Below are 17,897 nucleotides of genomic sequence, written 5' to 3'. Positions count from 1 at the left end.
TTTCTGAATGCCTTATTTAGATGAATGGGGCGGTCACAGAAATTTCTACAAACCTGCCTCGTGTGAATTTACCCTTACAAAGATATGAACAGATAAATATTATCAAATGCAGAATTGAAACACCCCTAGAAGCGCTCTTCCTCAATTTCACATATCAGTCGTTGATAACACAAACTTCAGATTATAACAGACTACCCGCACAGATCATTATTCACCAGATTAGAACTGGGAAAAACATTTAGAATTACGAATGTTCAATATTGCCCCTTGCACTCCACCTTATTTTTGCATACTTTTGAAACTGTTTTTTTTAAACCTATATTTAAAGTATGCCACTGTTTTATATGGGAGTATCTGTTCACCGTTTTATAACCTCAAAAAGCGCATATCGTTGGCAGACGACTGCATCCCTGTTTTTTTGCAGTATACCTTTCTATACTTCTAGGTTTAAACCTAGCCTTATCGCTTGGTTATGCCATCAAACTCTGATAAGTGGGGATCCGACCGATGTGACCCCGTCAAACAAATTGGCAGCGTCGCTAGGAAAATGCCGTGCCACTTTGGCTCCTGGCAGCTTCGCTCATGTTTTTTTCTGAAGCCTTTGCAAAGTTTTGATCTCATACTTTTTCTTGGGATTCTGAAAAGCATAAAATTTTTAGTGCCTTCAAAAATACATCCAGATGTAAACTCGTCATGCCAAAAGGACACAATTTTGCCATTTGTTTGGCCCATAGAAGACTACGGGTACTGTACAGTAAATGTTTGGATTCTTTATTTAGTCTCGTTTGTTCCTCTTCTTACGCCTGCCCACCACCGAAAACTGGCCCGCCCTGAATGCCGAAATCTCGTCTGTGCCCGCATGCACCCGTCATGTATGGTCTGACACCCTTCCCTGCTTCGTCCTGGTCTCAAATCTAGTTACTGCGCAAGCACCGCTATGGTGCGCCTGACGTAGGCCAAAAATTTGGTGTTAGCATGGGCTTAAAGAAAATAAATAGGCCTGTTCACATCAGCGTTCGCTTTCCGTCGGAGGTTTCCATCGGGTGGACCCCGCAACGGAAAGTGAAACTGAAACCACAGCTTCCGTAACCATTGATATGGTAATGGTGACGGAAACATTGCTAATGGTTTCCGTTCGTCACCATTCCGGCAGGTTTCCGTTTTAACGACGGAATCAATAGCGGAGTCGACTGCGCTATTGTTTCCGTCGGAAAACGGAAGCTGTGGTTTGTTTCACTTTCCGTTGCGGGGTTCACCCGACGGAAACCTCGGAGGGAACCCCGGAAACGGAAAGCGAACGCTGATGTGAACAGGCCCTAAGACTGCTTATTCCATGTGATGCTTTGTAAATGCTAACAAGGCTTAAAAGAAACACACACAAATACAATAAATAAAGTGCTTTATTACGGTTTACTCATTATTGGCATTAACAAGTATTACATTAATGTCTACTATCATTTGTGCACAAATAAAGTCAACAGTGACAATCCTGCTAAATTTAGCAAAGCGCATGATGCCAGATTTTTCATAAAAAATGCTTTGACTACAGTCGAAGTGTGAAAGCCCTGGACTGGGTAAGGTAAACGTTCTGGCTTCTAGATGATTTCAGAGTCACAAACGATCAATCACAGGTCCCCAACCTTTGTCTTACCATAAGATACTGTGGAGAAAATAAGATTTCTTACATTAGATGCTTATTGTAATAGAAGAAGCCAGCAAATAGTTAATATATGATGCTCAGAGAAAGACATCTATTGATACTTTAAGAAAACAGATTTAAAGGCTATGTAAACCTTTGAAAGGCAACTTTTTTTTTATTTTAACTTTTTGAGATACAGCTGCTATGTATCCTGTATAAAGAGCAGATGTACCTTGCACTGAATCCTGTACCGGTCGGGTCTGCTGAACTGACTGGTTCAGTGACAGCGGGTCCTGCGTCTCTCTAAGTTCATTCTTAGATGTAATAGTTTACAGGTGGATCCTGCGTGTCAGAGACACGCAGGACCCGCTGTCCCTGAACTCGTCAGGTCCGCGGGACTGACTGATTCAGTGAATAGCGAACGATACAGCTGCTCTTTATAGAGAATACAAAGCAGCTATATCTAAAAAAGTTAAAATTATTTACACAGTTACAAAAACACACACTGATACAACTTTTTTAGAAAAAAAATTAAAAAAATAAATTAATTTGCCTTACAAAGGTAGACATGCTGCCGACATAACAGAAACGTATCGAGACGAGCCATCGTAGTAACAAGCGCTCGTCCCCAAACACAGCTTCTTGTGAAAGGAGCAAACGAATGCCAATCAACGAGCTGTCTCATTGATCGGCGCTCGTTTACATAGCTCATGTCGGGCTGAGTAAGAGGCCGAAAAAAACTCCCATTGATTTCAATAGGAGGCGGCGGCGTCATGACCTATCTTGAGGTGTTTTCCTCCTCAAAAACCCCATTGAAAATCAATGGGAGACAGAGAAAACTGCCACGAACGGCCGCGGCGGTTTTTGGACACATTTTTTAAACGCCTCAAAAAATATGCGGCAAAAAACAAAAAACAGCGGTTGTTTCCAGGCAGCATTTTCTGATTGCAACAAAAATCTGTGTGAACTAGACCTTACTGACTGGCATGCACAATAGCCGGAATCACTCCACTGCCCACATACTGGAGGATCTGAGAGGTGTGACTAAGCGTGTACAACCACCGATACTGGACACATTAGGTGGAACTTTCGAGACGGAATCAAAAGAGCACCAGGGGGCGCCATACCAGCATCTAACAGCAATATCTAGACGCAGTAGCATCTTCTTTTAAATTATTCCGATTAAAAAAATTGTTAAAGGGAACCTCTCACCAGCATTTCACCTATTAAACCAGCAATACCTGGTGGAAGTGGGTGAAAAATAAAGAATTTTTATGTAACCTAGAATTATCTTCTAAGTAGGCTCTGTACCTTCAGTATTCCTTTTTTTAGGGCCTGTTCACATCAGCGTTGCCCTTCCGTCGAGGGCTTCCATCGGATTAACCCGACGGAAACAGTCGAAAGTGCTATTGATTCGGTCAAAAACAACGGAACCCTGTCACAACGGTAACAAACAGAAACCTTTAGCAACGTCTCCGTCACCATTGATATCAATGGGGATGCAAAAGGAAGCTTAGGTTTCCGTTTCCCTTTCCGTTGAGGGGTTAACCCGACGGAAACCCTAAACGGAATGGCAACACTGATGTGAACGCAGCCTTAGCGTTCCTATGCTAATGCGGATAAGAATCATGAATCTTTTCAAAAAGAAGATATATCTTCATTCCTCAAGCCTTTCCGAGTTAACCCCTCCTCCTTACTTTTGATTGACAGCTCCTCGCCTCCCCCCAGCACACGAAATCCCGCGTTTGCACCGATGTCCTGTTCTGGTAAGTGCGCACAACGGAACACCATAGCGGTGCTTGCGCAGTAACTAGATTTGAGGCCAGGACGAAGCAGGGAAGGTTGTCAGACCATACATGACGGGTGCATGCGGGCACAGACGAGATTTCGGCATTCAGGGCGGGCCAGTTTTCGGTGGTGGGCAGGCGTAAGAAGAGGAACAAACGAGACTTCTGGATTATTACCATAAATAGCGCAAAATGTTTGCAGAGCGTTATTTATGGTCGGAGGAGTTTAGGAGAGGGGATAACGGCAATTAACTTTTTAAAGCAACGGCCAGCGAGGGGTGAGTAGAGTTCAATAGGTGAAATGCTGGTGACAGGTTCCCTTTAAGCGATCGAACAAAGAAATTGAATATTTAGGCGGGATTCACACGACGGGGTCGCGTCCGAGCCCGAGTGCCGGCCGGTAAAATCGCCCATTCTGCCCGGCCGGTTTGCATAAAGTTATGCATCCGTGCCGGGCAGATCCGGACAGTGACATCAGCGGCAACTCCTGAAGGGGAATCCCCATGTGTTAGGGGATTCCGCTTCAGGAGTTTCCCCTGATGTCACTGCCCAGATATGGACAGAGACATCAAGCGCTCTGTCCAGGAGCGGAATCCCCGAACACACGGGGATTCCGCTCCTTCAAGGAGCTAAAGTGCGGCTAGCACATAGCAGAGCGGGGAGATACCTCCCTGCTCTGCTATAGTGGCGTCGCTACAGTAGTAGTAGCAGCAGCTGCTGCAGCTGCTAGCGGCGCCATAAAAAGGTGTCGCCGGGCCAGGGCGCTTTTAAAACAAGCAGGAGAAGGGAGCCAGCGCAGCGCTCCCTCCACCTGCTGTACACCCCGGCCCTGCCACACAGTGTGCAGCGATGCCATTCGTCAGAATGGCATCAACTCCTCCTCCTCACATGCACTCTGCGCTGTGAGGAGGAGGAGGAGATAGAGCGCAAGAGCCGGAAAACCCGGCCGTCACTCGGGACACATCCCGGTGATGGCCGGGTATTACCCGGCCCCATAGACTTCTATGGGAGCCGGGCGGCCGGGTACCCGGGCGAAAATAGAGCATGTCCTATTTTTTGACGGGCGGTTTTCCCGGCCGTCAAAAAATCGGTCGTGTGAATAGCCCCATTAGGGGTCTATTATTCCTAATGCAGCCGGGTGCCGGCCGATTTATGAACGGCCGGCACCCGGCCGGGAAACCCTGCCGTGTGAATGAGGCCTTATTGTGGGACATCCCTTTTAATGCCACTCCCAGTTTTAGGCTGCAGTATAAAGTATTGCAGTATTTTTTGACAAAAATATATATACAAGACTCACATTCTTTCTACTAGCAATTGCTTGTTGCACCCACAAGATCTCCATAGCCAAATGACTTCTGTGCTTTCTTAGCTCACTCGCAGTCTTCATGGTAAGCTCTAGGAGAAAATACAAATAAAAAAACAGAATGATATGCTGTAAATCAAACAGACAACTGCTATGCACAATAACAGTACACGCATATAGACATTAGTGCAGCCACCAGCGGAAGATGTAGATTCCTTCCCCAGGATAAAGAGCAGGCATTAGCGGTCCGATACGCGGAGTGTTCTGCCCAACTATAAAGAAAAAAAGAGCTACTATTGTTTTTTATTTCTGTCAGTGGGCACTGCGGTATTTTCCCCATCTCCAATCTAATGTGTAGTGTATATGTTTGTCTATGTAGGAGCTTTTTTTTTTTTTTTTTGCCTGGGGTCTGTGATGCCCTCCATGTTTCCATTTTGCAAAAATCAAGAAATGAGATCTGCTGGGGAAAGGTTTTTTTTCTTCACCCAAATTTGTTTTTAGTTCACGAAAATATATGGAGAAAACACTGGCTACAAATAAAACGGGGTAAAGAGAATCTACGTTTAAACAATCATATATTTTTCATTTGTAGATCTTTACTATTGATTGCCCATATGCACCAGTCAAGCAATCCATGCAAAGTAAATAATCTATCACCAGATTGGTACAGTTTAGTTGTGGCTCCCTATTAGGTAAGATATAAAAATTGCTGTCAACTTTAGGAATCAGTTAGATCCCTCCGGTAGTCAGTTCAAATCATTAAAGGGGTTGTCCAGTTTTAGCAAATTACTTTATTTTTTTGTATAATTAAAAGTTATACAATTTTCCAATATACTTTCTGGATTAATTCCTCACGGTTTACAAGATCTCTGCTTGTTGTTATTCAGCAGGAACATTCATTATTTACTTCCAGTGGATAAAATTTGACGATCACACAGGTGCACGGCTCGTTAGAAGATACAGCTCTGATACAGATACTGTAACTAACGATCTGTGCACCTGTGTGATCACCACATGACCATGGACAGAATTTTATCTACTGTATGTAAACAACAAATGTTCCTCCTGAATAAAAACAAGCATACATTTTTAAAGAAGGTGAGGAATTAATACATAAGTATATTGGAAAAATTGTATTACAAAAATTAGATTAAGTTGCTGAAACCGGACAACCCCTTTAACCCCTTAACAACGAGCGACTGATATATCCGTCACAAGCAGGTGTTAGTTTCTGCATAGAGACGGATATATCAGTCGCTCTGATCGCGTGGGCACTGCCAGTGTACCCACGCGATCAGCGGAAGGGCCACGGCTGTTATACACAGCCAGGCTGCTGCTGCAACTGCCGTAATCGAGGTGCGCTCCGATTCCGGCAGATTAACCCATTAGGTGCCGCTGCCAATAGCGACAGTGGCATCTAATGTGTTTGACAGAGGGGGGGAGCTCCCTGTCACCCCATTGGCGCCCCTGCAAAGAAATCGCAGGGCGCAGTTGGGTTTCCATGGCAGCTGGGGGCCTAACAAAGGCCCCCAGGCATAGCCTAATAGATTGTCAGTTTTACACTGACCGGCAATAATGTTTTGGTATAGTGAGTATACCAAAACATTATATAAGCGATCAGCAGATCGCATGGTGAAGTCCCCTGGTGGGACAAAAACAAAAATATTTAAAAATAAAGATTAAAGTAAAAATTAAATAAAACCACTTTGTCCCCCAAAAAGTGGTTTTATTTAGTAAAAGTGTAAAAAAATAACAACAACAACAACACACACATATATGGTATCGCCGCGATTGTTACAACTCAAACAATGAAGTTAACACATTAATTAAACCGCCAGGTGAACGGCATAAGAAAAAACAACGGCAAAATTCCTTTTTTTCTCCCATTCCCCCCCATCAAAAATAAAAGTTAATCAATAAGTCCCATGTACCCCAAAATACTACCAATGAAATCTACATCTTGTCATGTAAAAAAAAAAAAAAGCCCACATACAGCTACATCGACGGAAAAATAAAAAATTCACAGCATTTGAAATGCAGCGATGCAAAAAAAAAATAAAAATATATATATATATATACCGTATATATCGGCGTACAAGACGACTTTCTACACCCTTAAAAAAATGTCAAAAGTGTGGGGTCGTCTTATATGCCGGATATTGTCGGATATTAGGGATGCACGTTGCAGCCGCACAGCTCAGTATAGTACACATGACTATGAGAGCGGGGCTGCGGCTGTGTAATTCAGCCACAGCCCCGCTCCTGAGTCCTGACATATGCGCGCGGGGTCAGCATCATGTGATGCGGCCGGCGCTGCACTAATGATCTGCGGCACTGAAGACAGAACATGGCGGGCGCGCTACAAAGCACCCCCATGTTGTCTTCAGTGCCTGAACTGCCGCTCATTAGTGCAGCGCCGGCCGCATCTCCTCATGCTGACCGCGCGCGCACTTCCTGTCAGGAGCGGGGCAATGGCTGTATTACACAGCCGCAGCCCCGCTCTATAACGCCGGAGATCAGAGAACCTCTCATCTCCGCCGTTATTCCCGTGAATGCTGCGATCACAGCTGACTGCAGCATTCAGGGGAAAGTGAGAAGGGGGGATGCCCCTGGATCGCGTCACAGGGAATTCCTGTGACGCGATCGAGGGCCATACCATATATGGGCAGACAGCCCAGGGTCTATTGACGGACCCCAGGGCTGTCTGATCATATCTCTTGTTGTTAGGATATACCCAAGTATGTCCTAACAACTGCCTGTGTGCTATCCGTCCACAGGCTAATGTACTGGCACATATCTGATATATGTCAGTACATTAAAGTTTAAAAATAAAGTAAAAACAAAGTATGGTTACATTTTAAAAAAAATACACCTTCACCTTTTTTACAATAAACATTAAAATAAGTCTCAATACATAAAATACACACATTCAGTAATGGCGCGGACAACAATGTTTTTGCATCATTTATGATGTGTACGCTGTAAAAAAATGAAATAAACACGCCTTTCATTCACTTATTAATGTGAGGCGCGAGGTGCGATGAATTTACCCTCCATGTTCCTCACATTAATAGTAATTAACCCCATCATGTACCTCGCCTATCTGCGCATGTGCGAGTTCAAAGAGACAGAGTCCTGGGTCCTGCCGCCGATGGCCATAGTGAAGCGCTCCTGCACGAAATGGTGAGTATATCTTAAATTCTATATTTTAAGGGTAAAAGTTGGGGGTCGTCTTATACGCCCAGTCGTCTTATACGGTATATATTTTTTTTAAAAGGGTTTTTATTTTGCAAACATAGGAAAACACAAAGCCTTAACATTTAGGTCCTGTTCACACTGAGTATTTTTTTACAAGTTTTTTTACGCGGAAACCGTGCCGCAAAACTCCTCAAAAACCGCCCGAAAATGCCTCCCATTGATTTCAATGGGAGTTGGACGAGTTTTTTTACTGTGAGTAAAAAAAACGCGTCGCGGTAAAAAGAAGCGGCATGACCCATCTAGAGGCGGTTTCCGCCACCGAAACCCCATTTCAATCAGTCTGAAAGAGGAAAAAAACGCCTCGACGAGTTTTTGTCAAACCACTGTGCAAAAACCGTCTGGAGCAGTTTCTGCAGGAGGAATTTTCCTCCTGCAAAAAACTCTGTGTGAACACAGCCGACACAGAGAATAAAGGTAACATGCTATTTATGCCGCATAGTGAACGGCGCAAACCTATAACGTGAAAAACAAGGCTGGATTAGCTGTTTATTTTCAATTCTTTCCTAAAATAAAGTTAATCAATATATTATATGCACCCAAAAATGGTGCAATTAAAAAAATACAACTCGTCCCGCAAAAAACAAGCCCTTATACGGCTATGTCGACAGAACAAAGTTACGACTCTTAGGGTATGTGCACACACACTAATTACGTCCGTAATTGACGGACGTAATACGGCCGCAAGTCCCGGACCGAACACAGTGCAGGGAGCCAGGCTCCTAGCATCATAGTTATGTACGATGCTAGGAGTCCCTGCCTCTCCGTGGAACTACTGTCCCGTACTGAAAACACGATTACAGTACGGGACAGTTGTCCTGCAGAGAGGCAGGGACTCCTAGCATCGTACATAAGTATGATGCTAGGAGCCCGGCTCCCTGCACTGTGTTCGGTCCGGTACTTGCGGCCGAAATACGTCCGTCAATTACGGACGTAATTAGTGTGTGTGCACATACCCTTAGAATGCGACAGTGAAAAAACGAAAAATTATCTTTGGTCATTGATGCGCAAAAGGGCCTGGTCATTAAGAGGTTAAGGCACTTTGTCTTCCTGGCTCCTGTGTTTGTCCAGCGCTGGTAAAGTCTAGCTCTGCTCTGGGACAAAGCTACATTCTAACGTTTCTTTGTTGAGCTGCATGACTTCACATCTGGTTTAGTGTGTAAATAGCATACCTTGCATTGTGGTAGATGTAGTGTTTACACCAGACACAAAAGGGAAAAATTATCTTCCTAAACAACATATGTATCTATGAAAATAATATTCTCTTTCATTTCTTTCCATAAATACAGATGGCGGTTAGAGTGTTTCCACATACGATTCTAGGCTGAACCCATACTGGCCGGTAAGTACTAGAATACTCCAGCGAATTATGACTGCGAATTTAGTAAAGTAATATTATAAATTGTTTGAAAACTTGTGACCCCATAACAGATCTTAGGCCTATCTTCCTCACCTATATTCACATTTTCTTCACACCATAATGAACGGTCTCTTCTCAGTCCCAGACTTTCGAAGGCTCTCACTGCGATGTCAGAATGAGGTAAGCAGTGCTCCACGTCAGGGTTAGGAGTCCTGGACAGAACTTCTTTCTCCAACCTATTTTTCTGGATCACGGAGTCCTCTATTTCTTTGTCACTTCTATGGCTGCCCTCTATTACGGGACCATCAGCCTCTGTAATGCAACAGTCTCTTACTGGGCTAACCGTATCTGAGAAGCAGCCACCCCTTTCTGCCTTGGTTCTCGGAATTAAGGAGATGTCCTTTTTGGAGCCAGGCGTCTCAATAAGGTCACCTTTCCTTTTCTTCCAATCAGAATCTGGAAGCCGGGCAAATGGTTTTTCCAAGGTCTTTACATCTGCTTCTCTGCCAACCCAAGGCATACTGGTTTCCGTTTTCTTCTCTTGCAGAGAGCCAGGAGTTCCTTTTCCGCCATTATATTCAGGGTTGTGTGGTCCAGTTACCTGAGAGCAGAAACTGAGAATTAGAGATGAAGTCAAATAAAGCAGTAGCAACTTGGCTAAGAATAATAATACTCACCAATGCAGTGAATTGTGGGGGGGATAGGAGCCATTTTCCTGGGTAAAGGACGACTTCTTCTCCCTCTATCTCTCGCACCACCTCCAAATATTCCTGATGCACCGCCTGTAGCTTCCGGCGGGCCAGGAAACCACGGATGTGTGCCTGATTGAGACCAGAAAGTGTCAGCAATTTAGGCAGGTATGAGAACCAAAGACAGCTGTGACAGTAAGGCTTCGTTCACATCTGCCTCGACTACGTTATTGCTTCCGGCAAAACGACAGGTCCGGTGCACAACAGAGACACGGGCATCGGATCCGTCCCCATTGTAATCCATGCTAATGGAAACGGAAACCTCTGGTTTCCATTCGTGGGCAGCTTGTGTCTGTTCAGGGTCCCGTTCTGATGGAAAGTTCCGACGGAACGTCCGAACGGGACCCCAACGCAGATGTGAACGAAGCCTTACACATGGAGTTTGTAGGTTCTCCCTATGTTTGCATGGGTTTCCTCCAGGTCCTCCGGTTTCCTTCCACTACAGATAGGGAATTTAGATTGTAAGCCCCACTGGTAAGATAAGAAACAGTTTAGTTTCTTATTTTTTTTTCTCCTTGTGGTCTTTGTCCCATCATACATACATTGTACTCTCAGCAGGTTATCTGACACCAGAGGAAGATGAGAGCAGTTACCAAACTTAGCAAACTGCTGCCATCTTGTGTAAGGGCATTACTTCCTTTGTATGCCACACAGACAGAATCCGGGCTATGTGTATTCGGAGATAGGGAACCCAAGCAGACAGTAGGAGGTTGTATTCATATCACACAGCCAGGGGGCAGTATAATAAGAAGATAATCATATTTCTTATATTACAATAGTTCTCTAGCACATAAGTTTTCACTGAAGAACACCGTACCTCCACTTTCACCGAAAAACTATTATAGTGCAGGAAAATCCCTTAACGTTCCTGTTTTGGATACATGAGCCATAGAGACGAATAGGACGCTCTGTCTCCTACTGCAGAGTTATGAGCCGCTGGCAGCACAGACTACGGGCAGTCTGTGCCGTATTTAGGAGCAGAAATGGTAATACAAGTGATTTAGAGAAACGGTTATTGTACACAATCCTGCACCATTAGGTTAAGTTCACACGTCGCGTAAATGCGGCGGATTTTCCGTAACTGAATTAGTTGCGCAAAATCCGCAGAATAATGCAGTAGCAGCAGAGTGGATGAGATTTAAACAACAGTCATCCACGCGCTGCGTACACGATGAGCGGAAAAAACACTCAGAAATTGACCTGCCGTGCGGATTTTTAATCCACAGCATGTCAATTGGATTTGCGTAATCGCTGCTTTTGCACTGCGGGTTTTTACCCATTGAATTCAATGGGAGGTAAAACCTGCAACAAATAGCAGATGCTGTGTTTCTTTGCGGCGGAAAAGCAGGGATTCCGCTGCAAAAACCGCAACTCAGAATGTTTTTTTAAATCTTATACTTCCCCAGAAATCTGTTTCTTCGTCGAGGCCGGCCTCCTGGGATGACATTTCATCCCATGTGACTGCTGCATCCAATCACAGGCTGCAGCTGTCACTTGGGAAGAAATGTCATCGCAGAATGCCGGCCTGCAGGACAGCAGAGGGACGCGTCGCCATGGCTACATAACTATCAAACTTTTTTTTATGTGCAGTTTTCAGCAGCGGACATTCCGGCGAAAAACAGAACCACAACTTGGTGCGGTTTTTCGGCCTCAATCCCCTGCGGCGCCCGGGGCGTATACACTGTGTGCTTTTATGCAGCCTATCCGCCCTCTGTGAAAATACCCTCGTTTTTCAGTGAAAGTGGAGGTAAGTTTAAATAGCAATTCTCTCTTCTATTCATGTTTATCCACGACAGGCTCTTTTTATAATGGACGCATCTTTATAAACTAGTCCTTCCTAGTTCACGAGGACAATTCCTCCTACAGGTTTAAAGCAGTTTCTTGAGCCTTCAATAATACACTACAAACTGTTGTTATCACATTGGGGTTTGTGGTGTTCGTAGTGCCAAGATATGAAATCCTGTAAAGACTACAGTTGGGGCCGGTAAACCTATAAATGCGGTGATTTGAATTACAGCTATAAACGTCTTTCTGAGAGAACTATGTCGAGTTTATCTCACCTGCAAGACTATCACTGCAGCTTCTTCCGGCTCCATCATTCAACCGCCGTCCCCTTAGCAACTATTCCCGGCACTTTCTGATGACGTCACGCCGCATCTAGCGCTCCTGTTACAATCTGTCAGATAACTCGGCGGCCATTGTTTAGAAGACCAGAGTAATGTAGAGACTCGTGTAAACGGTCGCTTTGCTCAGCATTACCAGATGCTTTCCTCTTACAGCAGTGCTGGTAGTGACAAGGACCTGTCTGTGTCAGAGAGACTATAACATTAGAAAGGCCTCAATGCGCGATTTTATGGTTCAAAGACTAAGATCTTGAGATATATGAGTTATATATAAAATCAGATAGAAATCTTTTGAGATCACACTATCTTTCTAAGTAATAACTTCATTTACAAAATAAGTCTTTCATTAGCTGGATTATAATAGCTTCATATAAAGTTAAACATTTCCATGTACATATGAAGCTGATACCATGAGTTATGCATTTAACAAAAGCATTAGAATTAGTATTATCACCAGGCCAGTAAACCACTGCCCAGCCTTCATATACACTTGAAAGACTATGGCGGTACATTAGCAATTTTAAATATGTTATAAAGGATTTACCTGGTATGTGAATTTTTTTTATTAGGGGCTGGAAATGAAATAAATAAACCAAAAAAGCAGTACTTACCTATCCTTTCTCCTGGCGATCCAGCATGGTTGCTCTGACAGCATTTCCGGTGGAAGTTTACGTGCACCTAGCATGTGCCCAATGCAGCCGATCAGAGGGCTCAGCGGCCATATATTGTATTTCTGGCATTATGGCAGAAATATGATTCATCGCCCGTGAGCCCTGTGATTGGCTGCCGGGGTTACATGCTACATGCATATAAACAACCATCGGCTGGATCGCCGGGGGCAAGGATAGGTAAGTATTGCTTGTATTTTTTTGGTTCATTTATTTAATTTCCCAAAAAAATGCACATCCCAGATAACCCCTTTAAGACAATATGTGCCCAGTCAGGTTACTTCTTATTTGGATCAGATATTCCTTCTTTGCCAGGCTGCCCAGCCCTAGGAATGTCAGAAGTCTCAAGACTAGGTCAAGTGTGTGATGCCAGCGGGAGATTGCATTGGGCAAGGCAGAATAGTCAGAGGCACTGACATTTAGCAGCCAGAGATGTGCACACTGCCGGCTTAACCTGTAGAGTCAATAGCAAAGGAGGAGACAGGACCGCTGTAACCATAGAGGAAATAGTGCAACTGAGGACGTGGATACAATTGAAAACTACCGCAGCATAAAAAACCATAGGTTCTCTGTATCGCCATTCTCTCTGATGGGTCACAGAATGTCAGCAGTGTGGCACAGGCGGCTGGATATGGTGACATCAATTCGCAGCACAGGCTGCAAGAGCCCTCAACTACTCTGATGGGTTATCCACCAAAAATGTATTCAAAGCTTCCAATAAATAGTCAAGACATAAAAATATTTAAAAAAAACAAAAAAATGTCTAAACAAAATAACAACAAAGTATTTCTAAATTTCCCAAAATACCAATCTTTATTGTCCCGTTACGGGAATGACCCCCCTTTTTTCCCACAATTACATACAATAGTTAAAAACATATAATAAAAAACAACCTCGAACAAGAGACTCCACCATAATATAATGAAGTTATGTCAATAAGGGCAGATTCACACGAACGTTGCGTTTTTGCGCGCGCAAACAACGCAGCGTTTTGCGAGCGCAAAAACCATTTGACAGCTGCGTGTGTCATGCGTGTCTGATATATGCTGTGCCTCACTATCCAAACACTATGCCTCCATGTTTTACACTTTCCACTCACTTTTTTTGTTTCACTCACAGCCCTGATTTCTACACACTACACTTAGTCATGTCCCCTATACCTCACATGTGCACTATACACAGTACTTTATTATTTATTTATTTATTATTATTACACATTTACTTCCATGCCCAACACACCACTCCCCTCAAGGTTAGTGGGAGTGGCTATCATTATTTAAACACACCTGGGCACTTCCCATCAACAGCATTCTCTGACCTGGTTGCGTCCTGTTTGGAACGGGTATTTTACCCACCACCTAATCTGTGAGTATGGCCTTTTCTGTGGTTTTAATTACATTCTATGTCCCATTTTTTTGTATATCTTAGATTTTGGAACGAAAAGTTCTAGGTAGGGACTCGCAAGTGTGGGGATCCGTGACGTGGATTGCGAGCTTGCGTTTTTTTGGCCAAAACAACAACTAATACCCCATGTTTTTTCATGGTTACTTACATTGTACAAACTTTTTTTCAGGACGCGCCCGGGTCTTATGATGCTGGGATAGCCTGGTGTGCGGATGTTTGGCACTGCACGCAGGGCAGCCCGCTCTCTTACAATATGGGCGTTATAAATAGGCTGCTATTCGGCGATATATGCTGTGCCTCACTATCCAAACACTATGCCTCCATGTTTTACACTTTCCACTCACTTTTTTTGTTTCACTCACAGCCCTGATTTCTACACACTACACTTAGTCATATCCCCTATACCTCACATGTGCACTATACACAGTACTTTATTAGTTATTTATTTATTATTATTACACATTTACTTCCATGCCCAACACACCACTCCCCTCAAGGTTAGTGGGAGTGGCTATCATTATTTAAACACACCTGGGCACTTCCCATCAACAGCATTCTCTGACCTGGTTGCGTCCTGTTTGGAACGGGTATTTTACCCACCACCTAATCTGTGAGTATGGCCTTTTCTGTGGTTTTAATTACATTCTATGTCCCATTTTTTTGTATATCATGCGTGTCTGATGCGCGGCTGCGTGATTTTCGCGCAGCCGGCATCATAGAGATGAGGCTTGTCAACGCCCGTCACTGTCCAAGGTGCTGAAAGAGCTAAATCTTTCAGCACCCTCGACAGTGAATGCCGAACACAACAGCGAAAAACCTGTAAAAAAAAAAGATAAAGTTCCTACTTACCGAGAACTTCCCGGCCGTTGCCTTGGTGACGCGTCCTTGGTGACGCGTCCTTGGTGACGCGCCTCTCTTGACATCGGGCCCCACCTCCCTGGATGACGCAGCAGTCCAAGTGACCGCTGCAGCCTGTGATTGGCTGCAGCCTGTGCTTGGCCTGTGATTGGCTGGAGCTGTCACTTGAACTGAAGTGTCATCCCGGGAGGTCGGACTGCAGGAAGGAGACAGGAGTTATCGGTAAGTTAGAACTTCGTTTTTTTTTACAGGTTAATGTATTTTGGGATCGCAAGTCACTGTCCATGGTGCTGAAACAGTTTAACTCTTTCAGCACCATGGACAGTGACTATCTCCTGACGTCGCGTACCGATAATTTTTTTGCCGGGATCGGCCAAAACGAGTTTGGCCGAACCCGGTGAAGTTCGGTACGCTTGTCCGGCTTCGCTCATCGCAAAGACACTCCGTTTGGATGTTCGGAAACAGAAAAGCACGTGGTGCTTTTCGGTTTTCATTCATCCTTTTCACTGCTGTTGCGCGAATCACGCTCGTCCCACGGAAGTGCTTCCGTGTGGTGCGCGTGATTTTCACGCACCCATTGACTTCAATGGGTGCGTGATGCGCGAAATACGCAGAGTTATTGAACCTGTCGCGCTTTTTGCGCAGCAGACAAACGCTGCGCAAAAAGCACGGACTGTCTGTACTGCCCCATAGACTTGTATTGGTCCATGCGTGCCGCGTGAAAACCACGCGGCCCGCACGGACCGAATACACGCTCGTGTGAATCCCCCCTAAAAAAAAGACCAATAATAAGGTTAAATGTTTACACAGGAGACCAAGTATCTAGAATATGGTCCCTCAGGTTGCACCATAGGATTATTGCAAAATGACAATAACACAATAGCAAAAAATATATATATCAATGTTTAGATAATTTACCTATGGTGGACATGCTAATGGGTGACAGTCTCCGATCCAAGGAAACACCCCGACGCGCGTTTCGCTACCTTCGTCATGCTGATGGGTTAGGAGAGTATGAATTACATTTTTTTCAGGGCCATTATTATTGTGTAAATAGGGACATTATTGCTGTCTGTGTGGTACAATGGGGCTATTAATCCTGTGTCAGGCACAAATGGGGCTTTATTGTTGTCTAGGGGCTACAACGCAAGACATTACTTCAGTGTGGAGCACAAAAGGGGCAATATTACTGTGTCTGGCACTGAGGAATACTATTACTGTGTAGTTCTTAGGAAGGCGCTATTAATGTGTTGAGCAGAAAGAAGGCGATTTTTACTACGAACGCTCGTCCCCATGCATTTACATCATGTCGGCAGCACATCTCCCTGTTTACATAGAGTGATGTGCTGCCAACAACGATAATATTTTCTGCTGCATAAACAAACAATACAATCAGCTGATGAATGAATGTTTGCTCGTTCATCGGCTGATCGGTTCCCTGTTTACTTATGGCAGTGATCGGGAATGGCAGCCCTGTCCCCAACACTCAATTTGTTAGAACAGGTTTAATATTCGTATAATCTGAAGAAATGCATTAATTGAAGGGGTTTCTGCAGGGGCGTAGCTAAAGGCTCATGGGCCCCGATGCAAGAATTCTTACTGCCCCCCCCCCCCCCCCCCGCACCCGCAAACTTCTCATGGCCGACGGTCCGCAGCTTTCAGCTGCATCGCTGGGTCTCCTAAGTGACCCAACAATGCAGCACTAGCAGCCGGGGGCGTCACTATGGCTGGGTTCACACACCCTATTTACGGACGTAATTCCGGCGTTTTAGCATTGAATTACGTCCGAAAATGCGGCTCAAAAGCGTTGGCAAACATCTGCCCATTCATTTGAATGGGTCTTACGATGTTCTGTGCCGACGGTCATTTTTTTTTACGCGCCGCTGTCAAAAGGCGGCGCGTAAAAAAGACGCCCGCGTCAAAGAAGTGCCTGTCACTTCTTCAGACGTAAATGGAGCCGTTTTCCATGGACTCCATAGAAAAACAGCTCCAATTACGTCCGTAATGGACGCAGCGAAAGACGCCTGCACATGCCATTACGGCTGAAATTACGGTGCTGTTTTCTCCTGAAAACAGCACCGTAATTTCAGCCGTAACGGAGGCTGCCGTGTGAACATACCCTCAGGGCTTAAAATGTCAGGGGAAATAGCCCCAATACATATGTGTCCGCCCAAAAAAAAGTGTGTATATGAGACAGCATAGCATATCTATAGCACTACGACCCTATAAACTATGGATAGGATTAGATACAGTGGCTCAGCAGACAGTATCACACAGGATAGGATTAGATACAGTGGCTCAGAAGGCAGTATCACACATGATAGGATTAGATACAGTGGCTCAGCAGACAGTATCACACATGATAGGATTAGATATAGGGCCCAGCAGACGGTATCACACATGATAGGATTAGATACAGTGGCTCAGCAGACAGTACCACACATGATAGGATTAGATACAGTGGCTCAGAAGGCAGTATCACACATGATAGGATTAGATACAGTGGCTCAGCAGACAGTATCACACATGATAGGATTAGATACACAGCTCAGCAGACAGTATCACACAAGATACGATTAGATACAGGGCCCAGCAGACAGTATCACACATGATTGGATTAGATACACAGCTCAGCAGACAGTATCACACATGATTGGATTAGATACACAGCTCAGCAGACAGTATCACACATGATTGGATTAGATACAGGGCCCAGCTCGCTGACATTGCGGCTCCAGCGCTGGACCCAGG

General features: G+C 44.5%; 1 protein-coding gene across 1 annotated transcript; it reads right to left on the bottom strand.

Annotated features, from left to right (window-relative positions):
- Nucleotides 1-1,382: 1,382 nt before the first annotated feature.
- On the bottom strand, nucleotides 1,383-12,252 carry IQCC (IQ motif containing C). Its single transcript, XM_075850488.1, has 5 exons — nucleotides 12,154-12,252; nucleotides 10,022-10,165; nucleotides 9,438-9,945; nucleotides 4,724-4,821; nucleotides 1,383-1,660 (listed from the first exon to the last, which is right to left on the bottom strand). Exons 1-5 carry the CDS (start codon nucleotides 12,190-12,192, stop codon nucleotides 1,622-1,624), a joined length of 828 nt encoding a protein of 275 aa, XP_075706603.1. The 5' UTR covers nucleotides 12,193-12,252; the 3' UTR covers nucleotides 1,383-1,621.
- Between the last annotated feature and the right edge of the window lie 5,645 nt (nucleotides 12,253-17,897).

The sequence above is a fragment of the Rhinoderma darwinii genome, chromosome 2, assembly GCF_050947455.1.
Source record: "Rhinoderma darwinii isolate aRhiDar2 chromosome 2, aRhiDar2.hap1, whole genome shotgun sequence".
Taxonomy (NCBI): Eukaryota; Metazoa; Chordata; class Amphibia; order Anura; family Rhinodermatidae; genus Rhinoderma; species Rhinoderma darwinii.
This window is presented reverse-complemented; position numbering and strand designations above follow the sequence as displayed.

Coding starts and splice junctions, on each gene's coding strand:
- IQCC (XM_075850488.1), bottom strand. CDS start 12,192: ATGATGGAGCCGGAAGAAGCTGCAGTGATAGTCTTGCAG. Junction 9,946..10,021: donor CCCCACAATTCACTGCATTG/GTGAGTATTATT, acceptor TTCTGCTCTCAG/GTAACTGGACCACACAACCC. Junction 1,661..4,723: donor CAATTGCTAGTAGAAAGAAT/GTGAGTCTTGTA, acceptor TTTTCTCCACAG/TATCTTATGGTAAGACAAAG.